This window comes from Notolabrus celidotus, chromosome 15 (genome assembly GCF_009762535.1).
Source record: "Notolabrus celidotus isolate fNotCel1 chromosome 15, fNotCel1.pri, whole genome shotgun sequence".
Lineage (NCBI taxonomy): Eukaryota > Metazoa > Chordata > Actinopteri > Labriformes > Labridae > Notolabrus > Notolabrus celidotus.
In genome coordinates this window covers 34,070,778-34,089,592 of record NC_048286.1, presented here as the reverse complement: position 1 = coordinate 34,089,592, position 18,815 = coordinate 34,070,778, and the positions used below count along the sequence as shown (strand labels likewise).

The window sequence follows — 18,815 nt, the reverse complement described above, 5'->3', positions numbered from 1 at the left end:
AAATACAGTGCTTCTTGATTTCTCATATTTTTGCACATTTTTCACACTATAATGTTTCAGATCATCAAACAAATTTTAATATGAGACAAAGATAACCAGAGTAAACATTAAATGCTGTTTTGAAATGATGATTTTATTTCTTAAGGGAATAAAGTGATCCAGACCCTCCTGACCCTGTGTGAAAAAGGATTTGCCCCCCTCTTGCTAAATCACAACTTAACTGTGATAAACCTGATTTCACTCTCCACACCTAGACCTGATTACTGACAGACCTGTTCAACCAAGAAGTCTCTTAAAGAGAACCTGTCTGACAAAGTGAAGTGGGCTAAAAGATCTCAACACATCATGCTGTGATCCAAATCAATTCCAGAACAGATGAGAAACTAAGTCATTGACATCTATCAGTCTGGAAGGGGTTACAAAGCCATCTCTAAGGCTTTGGGACTCCAGAGAACCACAGTGAGAGACATGATCCACAAATGGAGAAGGCTTGGAACAGTGATGAACCTTCCCAGGAGTGACCGGCCAACCAAAATGACTCCAAGAGCGACGACTCATCCAGGTCACAAAAGAACCCAGAACCACCTCTGAAGAACTGCAGGCCTCACTTCCTCAGTTCAGGTCAGTGTCCACGAGTCCACAATAAGACCGGGCAGAAACAGCATCCATGGGAGAGTTCAAAGGCATAAACCACTGCTGACCAAAAAGAACACAAAGGCTCGTCTCACATTCACCAAAGACATCTTGATGATCCCCGAGACTTCTGGGAAAACATTCTGTGGACTGACGAGACAGAAGTTGAACTCTTTGGAAGGTGTGTGTCTCGTTACATCTGGCATAAAACCAACACAGCGTTTGATCAAAAGAACATCATACCAACAGTCAACCATGGTGGAGGTAGAGTGATGTTCTGGACCTGCTGTGCTGGGTCTGGACCTGGACGACCTGCTGTAACTGATGGAACCATGAATTCTGCTCTCTACCAGAAGATCCTGAAGGAGAATGTCCGGCCATCAGTTCCATACCTCAAGCTTAAGCCCACTTGGGTTATTCAGCAGGACAATGATCTTAAACTCACTCGCACCTGTCCCGTTCCGTTTTCTTCACCCGTTCTGCCTCTCTGAGATCAAGTCCTGGTTCACCTCCAACTTCCTTCAACTCAACAGCAATAAAACAGAACTCCTCCTTGTAGGCACCAAATCCACCTTATCCAAAGCCGACAGTTTCTCCCTCTCCATCGACAGTTCAACAGTGTCCCCCTTCCCTCAGGTAAAGAGTCTGGGTGTCAGTGTCCCCCTCCCCTCAGGTAAAGAGTCTGGGTGTCAGTGTCCCCCTCCCCTCAGGTAAAGAGTCTGGGTGTCAGTGTCCCCCTCCCCTCAGGTAAAGAGTCTGGGTGTCAGTGTCCCCCTCCCCTCAGGTAAAGAGTCTGGGTGTCAGTGTCCCCCTCCCCTCAGGTAAAGAGTCTGGGTGTCAGTGTCCCCCTCCCCTCAGGTAAAGAGTCTGGGTGTCAGTGTCCCCCTCCCCTCAGGTAAAGAGTCTGGGTGTCAGTGTCCCCCTTCCCTCAGGTAAAGAGTCTGGGTGTCAGTGTCCCCCTCCCCTCAGGTAAAGAGTCTGGGTGTCAGTGTCCCCCTCCCCTCAGGTGAAGAGTCTGGGTGTCAGTGTCCCCCTCCCCTCAGGTAAAGAGTCTGGGTGTCAGTGTCCCCCTCCCCTCAGGTAAAGAGTCTGGGTGTCAGTGTCCCCCTCCCCTCAGGTAAAGAGTCTGGGTGTCAGTGTCCCCCTCCCCTCAGGTAAAGAGTCTGGGTGTCAGTGTCCCCCTCCCCTCAGGTAAAGAGTCTGGGTGTCAGTGTCCCCCTCCCCTCAGGTAAAGAGTCTGGGTGTCAGTGTCCCCCTTCCCTCAGGTAAAGAGTCTGGGTGTCAGTGTCCCCCTCCCCTCAGGTAAAGAGTCTGGGTGTCAGTGTCCCCCTCCCCTCAGGTAAAGGGTCTGGGTGTGATCCTCCACAGCTCACTTTCTTTCAACTCTCACATCAATATCATAACCCGGTCTGCATACTTCCATCTCTGCAACATCAACCGTCTCCGCCCCTCTCTCACCCCTCACACCATCCTGGTCCACAGTCTCGTCACTTCCCGTATGGATTATTGTAACTCACTCCTCTTCGGTGTCCCTCACAAATCCCTCCATAAACTTCAACTGGTCCAAAACTCTGCAGCCCGCATCATCACCAGAACCCCCTCCATTCACCACATCACCCCCGTCCTCCAGCAGCTCCACTGGCTCCAGGTCAAACTCAGAATCAATTTCAAAATCCTCCTTTACACATTCAAGGCCGTCCACAACCACTCCCTCCCCCCGTATCTCTCTGATCTCCTCCACATCGTCACCCCCTCTCGCTCCCTCAGGTCCTCCTCCTCCCTCCACCTCTCTGTGCCCCCTGCCCGTCTCAGCACCATGGGGAGCAGAGCTTTCAGTCGCTCTGCTCCCCAACTCTGGAACTCACTCCCACCAGACATCACAAACTCTGACTCACTACCCCTCTTCAAATCAAAACTCAAAACCCATCTGTTCCAATCTGCATTCCCTGCTTCATTTGAACTTGGTGTTACTCTGCTTGTTGTTTTGATTTATTTTATCCTGTTGTTTTATTTGTTGTGTTTTAATCTGTCTGTAAAGTGACCTTGAGTGTTTTGAAAGGCGCTTCTAAATAAAATGTATTATTATTATTATTATTCTTAAACTCACCACCAAGTCCACCTCTGAATGGCTTAAAAACAAAAAGAAGGTTTTGGAGTGGCCTGGTCAAAGTCCGGACTTGAATCCGATTGAGATGCTGTGGTATGACCTTAAACAGGCCGTCCATGCTGGAACCCTCCAGTGTGGCTGAATGAAAACAATTCTGTGAAGAGGAGTCGGCCAAAACTCATCCAGAGTGATGTTAAAGACTCATCCCCAGTTATCACAAACACTTGATTACAGTTATTTCCTCCAAGGGAGGCACAACCACTTATTAGGTTTAGGGGGCAAATCCTTTTTCACACAGGGTCAGGAGGGTCTGGATCACTTTATTCCCTTTAGAAATAAAATCATCATTTCAAAACAGCATTTAATGTTTACTCTGGTTATCTTTGTCTCATATTAAAATTTGTTTGATGATCTGAAACATTTAAGTGTGAAAAATGTGCAAAAATATAAGAAATCAAGAAGGGGGCAAATCCTTTTTCACAGCACTGTAGATGGTGGAAACATCAAAGTTGTTGTCTGCCTATTGATTTCATGTTTCAGTGAATCTGCAACCAGATTTGATGGTGTTGTTGTTTCTACTGGGACATGATGTTTGTGTATGTTTCTATTTGTTCCTCTCTCTCTTCTTGTCTACTCTCTGCTACATTTGAGGATGGCTGACAGCCAAGTTCAACACTGATTGATATCATTTCAAAAAGCCATAAACACACAACCCCTCAGTATAAAGACAGTCCTAGTCCCAGTTAGAGGATGGTACCTGTTATTTGAAGATCTGCTCTCAATGACTTGAAACATTGGACTCTTCCAGACTGTTAAACTGGGTTCAGACACACACTCTGTAAAGTTGTCTCTCTACAGACTCAGTCAGGTGTTGTGTACAGATTTCTGCTTCAGTTTGACCTCCTCTGATGACAGAGGAGGAGGAGGAGGAGGAGCAACACAAAGAATATGAACTGTTTCATGTTGGAACTGAAGAGCAGCTGTGTTCCCTCTACTGCTGTCTCTACTGTTCATTAACTACAAGTGACAACAATGCAGCTTCATTTCATTTGGATGATGATCATCTCCTTTCATACTGGTAAGTGCTGAGAAGATGGAGCCTGATGGAGGACATTGGAAAACTTGGACCTGATTTGATAAACACATCTCTTTAAAACAGAAACTAAGTATATGAATTTATATTTAGCGTCACAGTAAGATGTTTCTTTCTTTCTTTTCTAGGATCCTCTGAGGATTTAATACGACCACTCAGAGATACAATGCTGGTTTCTGAGGGAGACAGTGTGACTCTCTCCTGCAAGTATTCTGGCTCTTCACAAAACCTCTTCTGGTATCAACACAAGTCCAGATCATATCCACATTTACTAATAGGAGAATATTCAGAGGGACCAGCAGGGATGTCTTCCAAACATGACAGAGACTCAAAGCAGTTTGACCTGGAGATCTCCTCTGCTGCACTGAGTGACTCTGCTGTGTACTACTGTGCTGTGAGGCCCACAGTGACAGGAAACACCAACACTCTGTACAAAAACACAACGTGTCTCTCTGACATGCTGCTAACAGCTTCTGCTTGTGTTGATACTTTTACCTCCACCAGAGGGAGACATCAAGTAGTTCATACTCCACATCAACACTGAGTTCATCCATTGGCTCATTCTGAACTGCTGCTGAGAAGAGAAGTACTGTCACACTGACAGACTGACAAACTTCAGCTAGTTCCTCCTGTTGATTGAATCCTTGTTGTAGAGATGGAGCGTTGGCTGTGGATCATTCTGGCTGCTCTTTTCTTTGGTAAGATAACTCCACATGTTTCCTCCCAGAACACTTGACCTTTCTACAGAGCTACACATTTACTGATTTGATTGAAGTGACCTGGACAAAAAGCAGAAAAGGATATTTCTTCAGTATTTCTCACTTTGCAAACGTCACTAGTATTAACCTCCATGAGTCAGTTGTTACCATAGCTATTCCATCATGCTATTCTTTGTGTCTGTGTACCTCTAGGGTCAGCTAATTCTTCAAACCTTCTGTTTGTTCTCCTTCAGTCAACTGTTTTTATTATTCATCTCTTCCTCTGCATGCTCTGTTCCTCTTCAGGGTGTAAAGGAGAAGACACAGTGACCCAGCCAGCAGAGGATGTTGTTGCTTCAGAGGGAGACACTGTCACACTTGGCTGTACGTTTGAGACAACTAGAACGAATCCCTATTTGTTCTGGTACAGACAAGAAGTTGGTGATTTCCCAAAGTACATGCTGAGATGTTTCTCAGAAAACACATATTTTGCTCCTGGGATCAACGAGGACAGATTTAATGCTGCAATCAACGAGAAATCAGTTCCTCTGAAGATCCAGAAGCTTCAGCTGACTGACTCTGCTGTGTACTACTGTGCTCTGAGGCCCACAGTGACAGGAAACACCAACACTCTGTACAAAAACCTTTGGAGCAAACACAACACAATACTCCACAACATCCACTAGAGGGCGTCTCTCCCTCTCCAACTTAAATTGAGTGTGGTGATGGAGACTAAATCATGAGTGTATTTTTCTGTCGATGTAAAAAGGGAAATGAAGAATGGTTCAAACACAGAGCTACAGAAGGTTTTGTTGTGTATTGAAAAAGCAGTTTTTCAACAATTGAACAATGATCTCATGATAAATGACTGTTCTGATGTCTTCCAATCAGGATTCCGATCACAGCACAGAGACCGCTCTTGTCAAGGTCCTCAATGATATTCATTTAAACACAGACAATGGCAAAATTTCAGTTTTGGTATCACTTGATCTCAGTGCTGCTTTTGATACGGTTGACCACAAGATACTACTGGACAGACTTGAACACTGGGTGGGACTCTCTGGTGCAGTACTAAATTGGTTTAAGTCCTATTTAAATGACTGGGACTATTTTGTGTCTAAAGGTAATCACACATCTGAGTGGATGAAAATGGTGTGTGGAGTACCTCAGGGATCCATTCTGGGGCCTCTGCTGATCAACATCTACATGCTCCCCTTAGGTCAGATAATAAGAAACAACAAAATAAAACACCATAGCTATGCAGATGACACACACATTTACATCAGCATATCACCAGGGGATTATAGTCCCATACAAACACTGAGGAAATGCATTGAACAAATCAAGGACTGGACGAGACAGAACTTTCTTCAGTTCAACAAAGAAGAAACTGAAATGATTGTTTTTGGAGGAAGAAAGGTTAAAGGTTACTGCTCAGCTCCAATCTGCACAGATGAAATGTTCAAACCAAGCCAGAAACCTTGGTGTAGTCTTAGACTCAGACCTTCATTTCAGCAGCCACATTAAGACCATTACAAAGTCCGCCTACTATCACCTTCAGAATATATCAAGGGTTAAAGGACTCATGTCTCAGCAGGATGCAGGAAAACTCCTCCATGCATTTATCTTTAGCAGACTAGACTACTGTAACGAGGTCTTTACAGGACTCCCTAAGAAGTCCATCAGAGGACTGCAGCTCATACAGAATGCTGCTGCTCCAGTCCTAACAAGGACCAACAAAGTAGACCACATCACTCCAGTTCTTAGATCTCTACACTGGCTTCCTGTCTGTCAGAGAGTAGACTTTAAAATCCTGCTGATGGTTTATAAAGACCTGAATGGGTTAGGCTGATCTGCTGCTACTGTATGAACCACCTGGACCTCTGAGGTCCTCAGGTCCTGGTCTGCTTTCAGTCCCTAGAGTCAGAAGGAAACATGGTGAAGCAGCGTTTAGTCATTCTGCTCCACATATCTGGAACACACTCCCTGAAAGCTGCAGGTCTGCTCCAACTCTCACCTCTTTAAATCAAAGACTAAGACCTTTTATTTCCCACTGCCTTCCTATCTTAGCTCATTATTGATTTATTGTATTGTTTGAAATATATTTCTAATGTTCCTTTTCTTTTCTGTTTTATTATATTTGTCATTTTAATTCTGTTCTTTAATGCCTGTCTGAATGTTTCCAATGCTGTTAATGTTTGAATGTAAAGCACATTGAGTTGCCCTCAGGTATGAAATGTTCTATAGAAATAAAGCTGCCTTGCCTTGCCTTGCCTAAAATGTTGTCCTTACTTCAGCATCAAAGTAAGGGTCTCAGGAAATCAGGTCCTTCTCATTCTGTGATGTAGAGCTGAAGACTTTCTTTCAGCTCATTTCATGTTCATCCACAGACTTTATATCATTGAGGATCAAATCAAAAGACTTCAGATGCACAGCTACAGTCTGTCTTGTGTTTGTAAAACAAAGAAGAGGAGTTGGACTCTAAATCATTGCAGCTATCTCTCTGACACTGAGTGTAAGTGAAGGAGTGAGAATCACAGATCTAAGAGCAGACAGACTGATCCAAGGAGGAGCTAAGCTGTTACTGAACTATAGCAGAGAGAGGAACTTCAACATCAGCAGACAGCAAGACTAAAACACAAACACTGAGTCAACATGCAGACGTTACACACTTGTGTTGTTTCACTGCTTTATCTCTCTATTCTATCAGGTATGTTGGATTAATCAGCATGACCATAATATCATCTGCTGAACCATCAATCTTTGACTTTCAAAAGTAATAATATAATGATGTTTCTTCCTCCAGGTGTGAGCTGTGAAGATCTCACTGCAGAGAGGAAAGAAGAGTCCGCTTTAGAGAACAGCTCTGTTACTCTGTCCTTCAGATACTCCAGAGCTGCTGCTCTCAGTGATTATTTCTTCTGGTATAGACAAGATCCAGGAGAACCACCACAGTTCCTCATCTCTCACACAGGGACAGGAACACCATTATCAGGTCCAGTTCTTGGACTGTCTTTTACAGTAAGTGGGGATCGTGTGGATCTCCAGATCTCCTCTGCTGCACTGAGTGACTCTGCTGTGTACTACTGTGCTGTGAGGCCCACAGTGACAGGAAACACCAACACTCTGTACAAAAACACAACGTGTCTCTCTGACATGCTGGTGGAACATTGTCTTCATGTGCTTTAACCTCCACTAGAGGGCCAAATGATCAAGTAGTTGCTCCACTTCTCCAGCACCTGCCTTCAAATAACTGCTGCTGAGAAGAGAGTTCTAGTCACTCTGGATTAAAGAGCTTCAGCTAGTTCCTCCTGTTGATTGAATCCTTGTTGTAGAGATGGAGCGTTGGCTGTGGATCATTCTGGCTGCTCTTTTCTTTGCTCAGTCACAAAGTACAAGATGATTTGATTCCTTTTTGCATGTTGCTGTGTTTTTTACAAACTGATTACTTCTTCAAACTAGTTTTTCTTTGATACATTTTGAATTGAACTCTTCTTTTATGTTCTCTTCTTCTCCAGAGTGTAAAGGAGAAGACAGAGTCATTCAGACAGCAGGAGATGTCACTGCTTTGGAAGGAGATCCAGTCACACTTGAATGTTCATTTGAGACCTCTTTTGGGAGTCCAACTTTGTTCTGGTACAAACAAGAAGTTGGTGATTTCCCAAAGTACATGCTGAAATGTTTCTCAACAACAACAGAATTTGCTCCTGAGACCGACAAAGACAGATTTAATGCTTCAATCAAGGAGAAATCAGTTCCTCTGAAGATCCAGAAGCTTCAGCTGACTGACTCTGCTGTGTACTACTGTGCTCTGAGGCCCACAGTGACAGGAAACACCAACACTCTGTACAAAAACCTTTGGAGCAAACACAACACAATACTCCACAACATCCACTAGAGGGAGACATCATCAAGCAGGTGTTGCTCTTCCTCTGTGTTCAACCATCCTGACAATAAAAAGGCTGCTGTGAAGAGAACAGTTGTCACTCTGAATGATGAACATCAGCCTGTTCCTCCTGTAGATTCAAACCTGGTAGAGATGGGGCGTTGGCCGTGGATTATTCTGAGCGCTCTTTTATTTGGTGAGATAGAAAGATTTCTAAACATTGATGTAAACTGGGGTTCAGAGCACAAATCTCTGAACAGCTGAGATGGTTCACAGCAACACTGTACATTTGACAGTTTGCACTGATTAACAGTGTTAGTATAACTGCTTCATTTCCTCTACTTTACAGGGTTTATAACTGCAGACACAATCTCTCCTGTCAGAGAAGAAGTCAGAGGAACAGAAGGACAACCTGTGACACTCTCATGTATCTATCAGACAACAGAGGAGAATGTTCTCCTCCACTGGTACAGACATCAGTCTGACCTTCAGGCACCTCAGTTTATACTCTGGAAAGGAGCGAGATCATATAGCAGTTACAAATATATTCCAGACACACGATATGAATCTGCAACAACAAGTAGCTCAACTGAACTGACCATAAAGAAGCTAACCCTGGCAGACACAGCTCTCTACTACTGTGCTTTAGACACACAGTGATACAAAGTGTAGAAGAGGCTGTACAAAAACCTGAACACAGATATCTGACTGCTCTTCAAAGAGGAGGGAAGTGGTATTCAAACCACAGCTTCATATCAGAAGGATTGTGTTTTATCAGAGTCACTGTGGTTCCAGCTGCTCATCACACACTGAGGGAGGACCAAATACACATTCATGAATAACCTACTTGTTCAGTAGAGTGACTGCAGTAGGGGAATGTCTAATTCTATATCTATCTAATTCTATATCATCTTCCTGTTTCCATAATAATCATGTCTCATGTGGCCTATTTGGATATCAAAATAAAGGTATTAATATTTCATGTATTTCTAGAAATAGCTGTTGAAGTGTTAAATCTCCTTAATGTGGTCATTAAATCTCCCCTGGTAATTAAAGGTGGACCATCCCATTCAGCAGGACCTGTGGAGCAGGGGGACCTCATCTGGCCATTCAATCTTTCTTCATAGCAGCTCAACATGTCAGGAAAATAAACTTCAGATGATCCTTTAAAAAAGTGATGAAGATGAGGAGCAGCTTCATGAAGAGGGCTGTGAGATCAAGGCTTACCGGGCCACACAAAAAACAGTTCTGGACCGTGAGGAAGGGTACCCAAAGCTGTCCGGAGCCACAAAGACAATCCACGGCATCCCATCCACCTCCACACCATCAGAGAGGATATTCTCAAAGGCAGGACTGACTGTCAACAAAGCATGGAGCGCACCTCTGCCTGTGAACACCAGGGTTTCCTTCATGCACTGATTGAAAAGACTGGAGGGGACAAAGACCTGATGAAAGACCTCTTCCTTATTTAACAATGTCACTTTGATGTTTATGGGGCGGTGGCCTCAGTTGAGTTTTTCTCCTTCATCACTTTGTTGTTTTTGTGTGCAGTATACAGTGCTCAGTATAAATGAGTACACCCCTAACAGATGTGTTAGGAACCTTTAGTTTCCTTTCAGGATCAGTAGTTTTTTGGGATACAATACTATGAACTACTCCCACACATGTGGGCCATTGATTGAAAACAAGATTTGTTCATTTGTGCACAGAAAAAAGTATTTTTTCTCACAAATTCATCAAAGACCATGTTGCAAAAATGAGTACACCCCAATGAAAGTCTTAGGAGCTAAGCTACATCTTGGACTACAAAATTCTAATAGACAAGAATTCAACCCCAGGTGAGTCTAATCATTTATCAGCAGACCCCTGACTATAAAAGGACTTTACTTAACAGAGAAAACCCCTCCCATTTCATGCTGTCAGTAATGGCTCCACATGGAAGAGAACTTTCACAAGACCTGAGAAAGAAGATCATTTCTTTTCACAAGAAAGGTGAAGGCTACAAGAAGATCAGCAAAGCTTTACTCATCAGTCAGAATACTGGAGCCAAAGGGATCCAGACATTTAAAGAGGATGGATTTGCAACAGTCCCTCAGAGACGTCCAGGCCGTCCCAGGTAGTTAACACCCTGACAGGAGCGTCTTCTGGTGAGAAGGGTTGAAGGAAACCGCCGTGCAAGTTCACTGCAGTTAGCTGAAGAGGTAGAAAGTCAAACTGGAGTGACCGTTTCCCGAGACACAATACGGCACACACTGCAGAGGAATGGCCCGCATGGGTGTCGCCCCCGAAGGAAGCCTCTCCTGAGGCCCGTGCACAAAAAAAAGCCCGCCTAGGATTTGCCAGGGACCAGGCTGATAAAGGTGAGGACGACTGGGACCCTGTACTCTGGAGTGATGAGACCAAAATGAATGTTTTTGGAACTGATGGCTTCAAAAGTGTCTGGTGTCTGAAGGTGAGGAGTGTAAGGAGAAATGCATAGTGCCTACTGTAAAACATGGAGGTGTTAGTGTCCTCATGTGGGGCTGCATGAGTGCTGCTGGGGTCAGGGAGCTTCACTTCACTGATGGAATCATGAGTTCACAGATGTACTGCTCTGTACTGAAAGAGAAGATGCTGCCATCACTCCGTGCCCTCGGTCATCATGCACCTTTCCAACATGACAATGATCTAAACACACGTCTAAGGCCACAGCTGGAGGTCTGAAGAAGAACAGGGTGAAAGTGATTCAGGGGCCAAGTATGTCTCCTGATCTGAACCCCATGGAACACATGTGGGGAATTCTGAAGAGAAAACCTGAGCATCACTCTCCATCAGGCATCAAGGCACTGAAAGAGGTCATCCTCCAAGAATGGAAAAAGATTGATGAAGCAATATGTCGGCAACTTGTCGAGAAGACTCGGTGCTGTCCTTAAAATCATGGAGGTCAAACAAAATATTACATCTAGCAGTTTTTGTTGTGTATTCATTTATGCTGCAATTATTTTGAGTAAAACTGAAGATTTTGTAATGAAAGTTATATTATTAACCTTACTGTCATGATATGAATTAAACAATGTTCTATGACACTCAGTTTTGCCAACATTTTAAAATGATTCTTGTGTTAATTGAGAAATGTATTAAAATCTTACTTTTCAAAGAGAGTGTGCTCTTTAATGCTGAGCACTGTAGATGAAGAAATACAAGTTCTACACCTTTCTGTTGTCCATTTGACTTCAAGCTATGAGCCTCTTAATGTGTATGGTTGTGTAATATCATCATATGGTCACCATGATGCAGACTATGAATCACCACCATGAGCAAAACCTGAAGGATCTGATACGACCAAGGAAATCCTTAATCAGGGTCACCCCTAGACTGCAGCATCCTCTCCTCCTCTGTGTGTCCTGTTAGTTCCAAAGTCAAGGATCCAGCCCACCAGACTGTTCCTGAAATCAAACTCATCTAAAGCCTTGGAGCTGAAATGGGGGGTTGGATGGTATTAAAAGCAGAGGAGCACAAACAAGAGTCCTGGCATGAGTCCATTACCATCCAAAGGTCTGAGAAGCTTGTTCAGCAGAGTGACTGCAGCATCCTCTCCTCCTCTGTGAGGCCTGTATGCAAACTGCATGGGATCCAGTACATGTTCAGCTTGCCTCAGGATCTCAGACCTAACCAGTTTCTCTAAACCTTTCATAAATACTGAGGTCAGGCTGTGATTGGTTACAGCTGTTAGTTGATGGAATAACTCAGGGCTGAGAATGAGACCTGTCACTGTGATCAGGCTCCTCCTCCTAATCCTCCAACTTAGTGTTGATGTAGACTCAACAGAGAGATCACAGCCTTCTTTAGACTTGCTGTAGCTCAGAGTTATTAACACTGCAGATATGATGCCTCTGTTTATCTCAGTGTTGCTGGCTGCTGTGTGTCTTGGTATGAACTCTAACTCTGTTTATTTGATATCATTCCAGCACTGACATCAATCTTTAACACTGATCTAATATTACTTGTTGCTGTTTAACAGAATGCAGAGGACAAAAAGACAACGTGCTGCAACCAGAAGGAGATGTGACTGCTCCTGAAGGAGAGACTGTCACACTGAGCTGTCAATATACCAGCAGCTTTTCAAATAATTATCTCTACTGGTACAAACAGGAGGGAAACAACAGCCCCACATTCATCCTGAGTCGCGTCAGAGGAGATGAAGGAAACACACCAGATGAGTTTAAGAAGAGGTTTTCCTCCACACTGAATTCCTCGTCCAAATCAGGATCAGTTCCTCTGAAGATCCAGAAGCTTCAGCTGACTGACTCTGCTGTGTACTACTGTGCTCTGAGGCCCACAGTGACAGGAAACACCAACACTCTGTACAAAAAACCTTTGGAGCAAACACAACACAATACTCCACAACATCCACTAGAGGGAGACATCATCAAGCAGGTGTTGCTCTTCCTCTGTGTTCAACCATCCTGACAATAAAAAGGCTGCTGTGAAGAGAACAGTGGTTCTCAAAGTGGGGTCCTGGGACCCCTGGGGGTCCTTGAACCATAGCGTGGGGGTCTGTGAAATAATTAGAATACATTTCTAATAAATGATAAATTGTGCTGAGTCATTACAAACAGCAGATCCACCATTGTTCTGATACCATCTGGTGTCTGAAGGGATATGTGAGTCTTGCTCCTGTTAATGTTCTGAAAGTGTTTCAGATCAATTAGTTGAAAAGTCTAAATGCTGTCATGTTGAGTCCACAAGGAATGAAATGACCCTCTGTTTTAAAGGATACAAGTGGGATTTACTGGATTCAGATTGAAGTGTTCTCTGTTTATCACTATGGTACAGGTCTGAAGGATTTACATTGATACCTTTTACAATACAAATAGTTCCAAGAGGAACTAAGAGTGCAAATGGTAGGAAGCATGAGCTTTAGTGATGGGAAGTTCAGCTCTTTACAGAGAACCGGCTCTTTGAACTCGACTCCCAAAGAAGAGCCGACTCTAGGGTTAGGGTTAGGGTTAGGATTAGGGTTAGGGTTAGGGTTAGGGTTAGGGTTAGGATTAGGGTTAGGGTTAGGGTTAGGGTTAGGGTTAGGGTTAGGGTTAGGGTTAGGGTTAGGGTTAGGGTTAGGGTTAGGGTTAGGATTAGGGTTAGGGTTAGGGTTAGGATTAGGGTTAGGATTAGGGTTAGGGTTTGGGTTTGGATTAGGGTTAGGGTTAGGGTTAGGGTTAGGGTTAGGGTTAGGGTTAGGGTTAGGATTAGGGTTAGGGTTAGGGTTAGGGTTTGGATTAGGGTTAGGGGTAGGGTTAGGGTTAGGGTTAGGGTTTGGATTGAGGTTAGGGGTAGGGTTAGGGTTAGGGTTAGGATTAGGGTTAGGGTTAGGGTTAGGATTAGGGTTAGGATTAGGGTTAGGGTTAGGGTTAGGATTAGGGTTAGGGTTAGGGTTAGGATTAGGGTTAGGGTTAGGGTTAGGGTTAGGGTTAGGATTAGGGTTAGGGTTAGGGTTAGGGTTAGGGTTAGGATTAGGGTTAGGGTTAGGGTTAGGGTTAGGGTTAGGGTTAGGGTTAGGATTAGGGTTAGGGTTAGGGTTAGGATTAGGGTTAGGATTAGGGTTAGGGTTTGGGTTTGGATTAGGGTTAGGGTTAGGGTTAGGGTTAGGGTTAGGGTTAGGATTAGGGTTAGGATTAGGGTTAGGGCTAGGGTTAGGGTTAGGGTTAGGGTTAGGATTAGGGTTAGGGTTAGGGTTAGGGTTTGGATTAGGGTTAGGGGTAGGGTTAGGGTTAGGGTTAGGGTTTGGATTGAGGTTAGGGGTAGGGTTAGGGTTAGGGTTAGGATTAGGGTTAGGGTTAGGGTTAGGATTAGGGTTAGGATTAGGGTTAGGGTTAGGGTTAGGATTAGGGTTAGGGTTAGGGTTAGGATTAGGGTTAGGGTTAGGGTTAGGGTTAGGATTAGGATTAGGGTTAGGGTTAGGGTTAGGATTAGGGTTAGGGTTAGGGTTAGGGTTAGGATTAGGGTTAGGGTTAGGGTTAGGGTTAGGGTTAGGATTAGGGTTAGGGTTAGGGTTAGGATTAGGGTTAGGGTTAGGGTTAGGGTTAGGGTTAGGATTAGGGTTAGGGTTAGGGTTAGGATTAGGGTTAGGATTAGGGTTAGGGTTTGGGTTTGGATTAGGGTTAGGGTTAGGGTTAGGGTTAGGGTTAGGATTAGGGTTAGGATTAGGGCTAGGGTTAGGGTTAGGGTTAGGGTTAGGATTAGGGTTAGGGTTAGGGTTAGGGTTAGGATTAGGGTTAGGGTTAGGGCTAGGGTTAGGGTTAGGGTTAGGGTTAGGATTAGGGTTAGGGTTAGGGTTAGGGTTTGGATTAGGGTTAGGGGTAGGGTTAGGGTTAGGGTTAGGGTTTGGATTGAGGTTAGGGGTAGGGTAAGGGTTTGGATTAGGGTTAGGGTTAGGGTTAGGGTTAGGGTTAGGGTTTGGATTAGGGTTAGAGTTAGGGTTAGGGTTTGGATTAGGGTTAGGGTTAGGGTTAGGGTTAGGGTTAGGGTTTGGATTAGGGTTAGGGTTTGGATTAGGGTTAGGGTTAGGGTTAGGGTTAGGGTTTGGATTAGGGTTAGGGTTAGGGTTAGGGTTTGGATTGAGGTTAGGGGTAGGGTAAGGGTTTGGATTAGGGTTAGGGTTAGGGTTAGGGTTGGGATTAGGGTTTGGATTAGGGTTAGGGTTAGGGTTAGGGTTAGGGTTTGGATTAGGGTTTGGATTAGGGTTTGGATTAGGGTTAGGGTTTGGATTAGGGTTAGGGTTAGGGTTGGGATTAGGGTTTGGATTAGGATTAGGGTTAGGGTTAGGGTTAGGGTTAGGGTGGGTTATGGTTAGAACCAGAACCAAAGAGAACCAGAGCCAAACTAAACCAGAACCGAACAAGAACCGGACCGAACCGAACCAGAACCGGACCGTACCAGAACCGGATCGTACCAGAACCGGACCAGAACCGAACCAGAACCGAACCAGAAATGAACCAGAACCAAACCAAACCGAACCGAACCAGAACCGAACTAGAACCAGAACGGGACCAGATCCAAACCAGAACCGAACCAGAACCAAACAAAACCGAACCGGACCAGAACCGAACCAGAACTGGACCGTACCAGAACCGGACCAGAACCGAACCAGAACTGAACCAAACCGAACCGAACCAGAACCGAACTAGAACCCTACCAGAACTGAACCAGAACTGAACCAGAACCGAATCAGAACCGAACCAGTACCGAACCAGAACCAGAACCGAACCAGAACCGAACCAGAACCGGACCAAACCAGAACCGAACCAGATCCGAACTCACGGCAACCGAACCAGAACCAAACTGGATCAAACATCATTAATGTCCTCAGCTTGGATGGTCTGATCCGGTTTCTCCTCTCAGTGAGTATTTGCCCGGTCTTTGAGAAGAACCCTAACCCTAACCCTCTCTGAAGGAACAGATGAAGCCACGATACACAGCCTCCCCTCCATCACCTGGATCCTATATCCTCACACGTGATTGGCCGCATGGCCGCCATGCTGACCAATCAAAACAAAGTTCTGCTGTGAGCAGAGCTGGGGCTGAGCACTGAGAGAGCTAAGCAGGGACAGGAACTAACTGGGAGCCGGCTCTCTCTGGATGTGAGCCGGCTCTTCTGATCCACTATAAAGCATGGACTCTCAGAGCCGCAGCTTCTGATCAGGACACATCACTAATGTGTTTAATCTGTGTTACAATCATGAGGGGGTCCTTGGACAGTTTCCTCACCTGTAAGGGGTCCCTGGCTCCAAAAGGTTTGAGACCCCCTGGTCTAGAGTCTTCTCCCTCATGAGACATTTGTGATGAAGAGCTTCAGAAATGAATAGTTTGAACATATGAGTCTCCTCCTCCTGACTGCAGAGGAGCTTCATGACAGAGACCTGTGTGATTGAAGCTGTGATCATCAGACCAAACACAGCTCACCAAAGTGACTCCTACTGATCCTTCAGTTCCAGCATTTCTCTCTGCTAACATGGACAAACTTGCTGCTGCTGCTGTGTTCATGGTTTCAGTCATTTTCAGTATGTGTGAATGTTTGATAAGAAAGATATCTAACTTTGAAAAGAACTCTAGTGATGACATTTTGTATGTTAAAGTTAAGATAAGTTATGCTTTATGAAAAGAGTTCATTTCAGTAACATCTGATGAAGATTCAATTGATGCACTGCCTTGTGTCTCCAGGTGTGAGCTGTGAAGATCTCACTGCAGAGAGGAAAGAAGAGTCCGCTTTAGAGAACAGCTCTGTTACTCTGTCCTTCAGATACTCCAGAGCTGCTGCTCTCAGTGATTATTTCTTCTGGTATAGACAAGATCCAGGAGAACCACCACAGTTCCTCATCTCTCACACATCAGCTGGGATAATATCAGATCCAGATCCTAGACTGTCTTTTACAGTAAGTGGGGATCGTGTGGATCTCCAGATCTCCTCTGCTGCACTGAGTGACTCTGCTGTGTACTACTGTGCTGTGAGGCCCACAGTGACAGGAAACACCAACACTCTGTACAAAAACACAACGTGTCTCTCTGACATGCTGGTGGAACATTGTCTTCATGTGCTTTAACCTCCACTAGAGGGCCAAATGATCAAGTAGTTGCTCCACTTCTCCAGCACCTGCCTTCAAATAACTGCTGCTGAGAAGAGAGTTCTAGTCACTCTGGATTAAAGAGCTTCAGCTAGTTCCTCCTGTTGATTGAATCCTTGTTGTAGAGATGGAGCGTTGGCTGTGGATCATTCTGGCTGCTCTTTTCTTTGCTCAGTCACAAAGTACAAGATGATTTGATTCCTTTTTGCATGTTGCTGTGTTTTTTACAAACTGATTACTTCTTCAAACTAGTTTTTCTTTTGATACATTTTGAATTGAACTCTTCTTTTTATGTTCTCTTCTTCTCCAGAGTGTAAAGGAGAAGACAGAGTCATTCAGACAGCAGGAGATGTCACTGCTTTGGAAGGAGATCCAGTCACACTTGGATGTTCATTTGAGACCACTGACCCATACCCCTATTTGTTCTGGTACAAACAAGAAGTTGGTGATTTCCCAAAGTACATGCTGAAACTTTACGCAGGTACAAAAGAATTTGCTCCTGGGACCGACAAAGACAGATTTAATGCTTCAATCAAGGAGAAATCAGTTCCTCTGAAGATCCAGAAGCTTCAGCTGACTGACTCTGCTGTGTACTACTGTGCTCTGAGGCCCACAGTGACAGGAAACACCAACACTCTGTACAAAAACCTTTGGAGCAAACACAACACAATACTCCACAACATCCACTAGAGGGAGACATCATCAAGCAGGTGTTGCTCTTCCTCTGTGTTCAACCATCCTGACAATAAAATCCTTTGACTGTTTGAAACTGTTCATCTGATTGGCTAACGTCTAATGTGTAGGAGAGGTAAACACGCATGCTCGTCCTTAATCCCAACAAGATGGAGGAGGGAGACGACATGTAGACCCAGCTGAAGGCCCCCGTAAAGCTGAAGACTCATTCAAAGACAAAGACCATCCCTGGTAACACTTTGAGCCCAGAAGGCAGAGAACGGGCTGGAGTGAGTCAGGCAACATTCATCAGAGGATTTCTTCTCCTCAGTGAAGTCCAGAGGTCACAAGATACACTGGAGCTGGATGGGGACCTTGGCTGTGCCTCAATCCAGATGGGTCTCCTCCACTTATACCCTCATATCAAACAGAGTCTCTCAAACTATATAATGGCCATCCTGCCCCAGGATGGATTCTACTAACTTTGAAACCCATTGCTGCTCAAACAGCAAGTACAGGGTGAAATGGTCCAAACATGGACACATGAGTCCAAAGAAAAGCTTTCACAAGTATTCAGAAGTAAACCTGCCGCCATTACCCCCATCCTGAAGAAACCTGTACTCCATCCTGACAATATGTGTAACTTTCAGCCCATCTCCAACCTCCCCTTTAAATCCAGTCCCTCCCACCTCACCAATAACATTCATTTTGAACCATTTCAATCTGGCTTCAGTCCCCAGCACAGCACAGAAAATCCCATCCCAGCCCTCCATCCCCTCAGAACAAGTGCTCTGTTGCTTTATTGTTGTGCTCTAAGATGGAAATGAAGACATGTTCTATCTCTGGATGCAGAAATAATCCCACTGAATGAACTGACAGACAATCTCAAAGCTTTTTCTCTGGCCCGCCCATTTCCCCTTGCCTCAACCAATGAGATGATCTCTCTCACCAGAGCAGAAATGATGGAGGATGTAAAATCCCACTCAGCTTCATGTTGAGGGAACGCCTCTGCAGCAAGGAGGCGTCTTGGCTTTAACATCCTGGAGCAGTGGAAGAACATCATCATCATCATCTGTTGGAACTCTGAAGACATGTTCCTTTACTCCTTTCTACTTTTCTATCACTT

At 44.6% G+C, this 18,815-nt stretch overlaps 2 gene segments (V, D, J or C); both read left to right on the top strand.

Annotated features, from left to right (window-relative positions):
- The first annotated feature begins 4,372 nt into the window (after positions 1-4,372).
- Positions 4,373-5,354, top strand: LOC117827250. The segment is given in 2 exon segments: positions 4,373-4,531; positions 4,838-5,354. Coding segments are annotated over 2 exon segments (423 nt in total).
- Positions 5,355-16,976: 11,622 nt separating this feature from the next.
- Positions 16,977-17,753, top strand: LOC117827247. The segment is given in 2 exon segments: positions 16,977-17,199; positions 17,328-17,753. Coding segments are annotated over 2 exon segments (435 nt in total).
- The last annotated feature ends 1,062 nt before the right edge of the window (positions 17,754-18,815 follow it).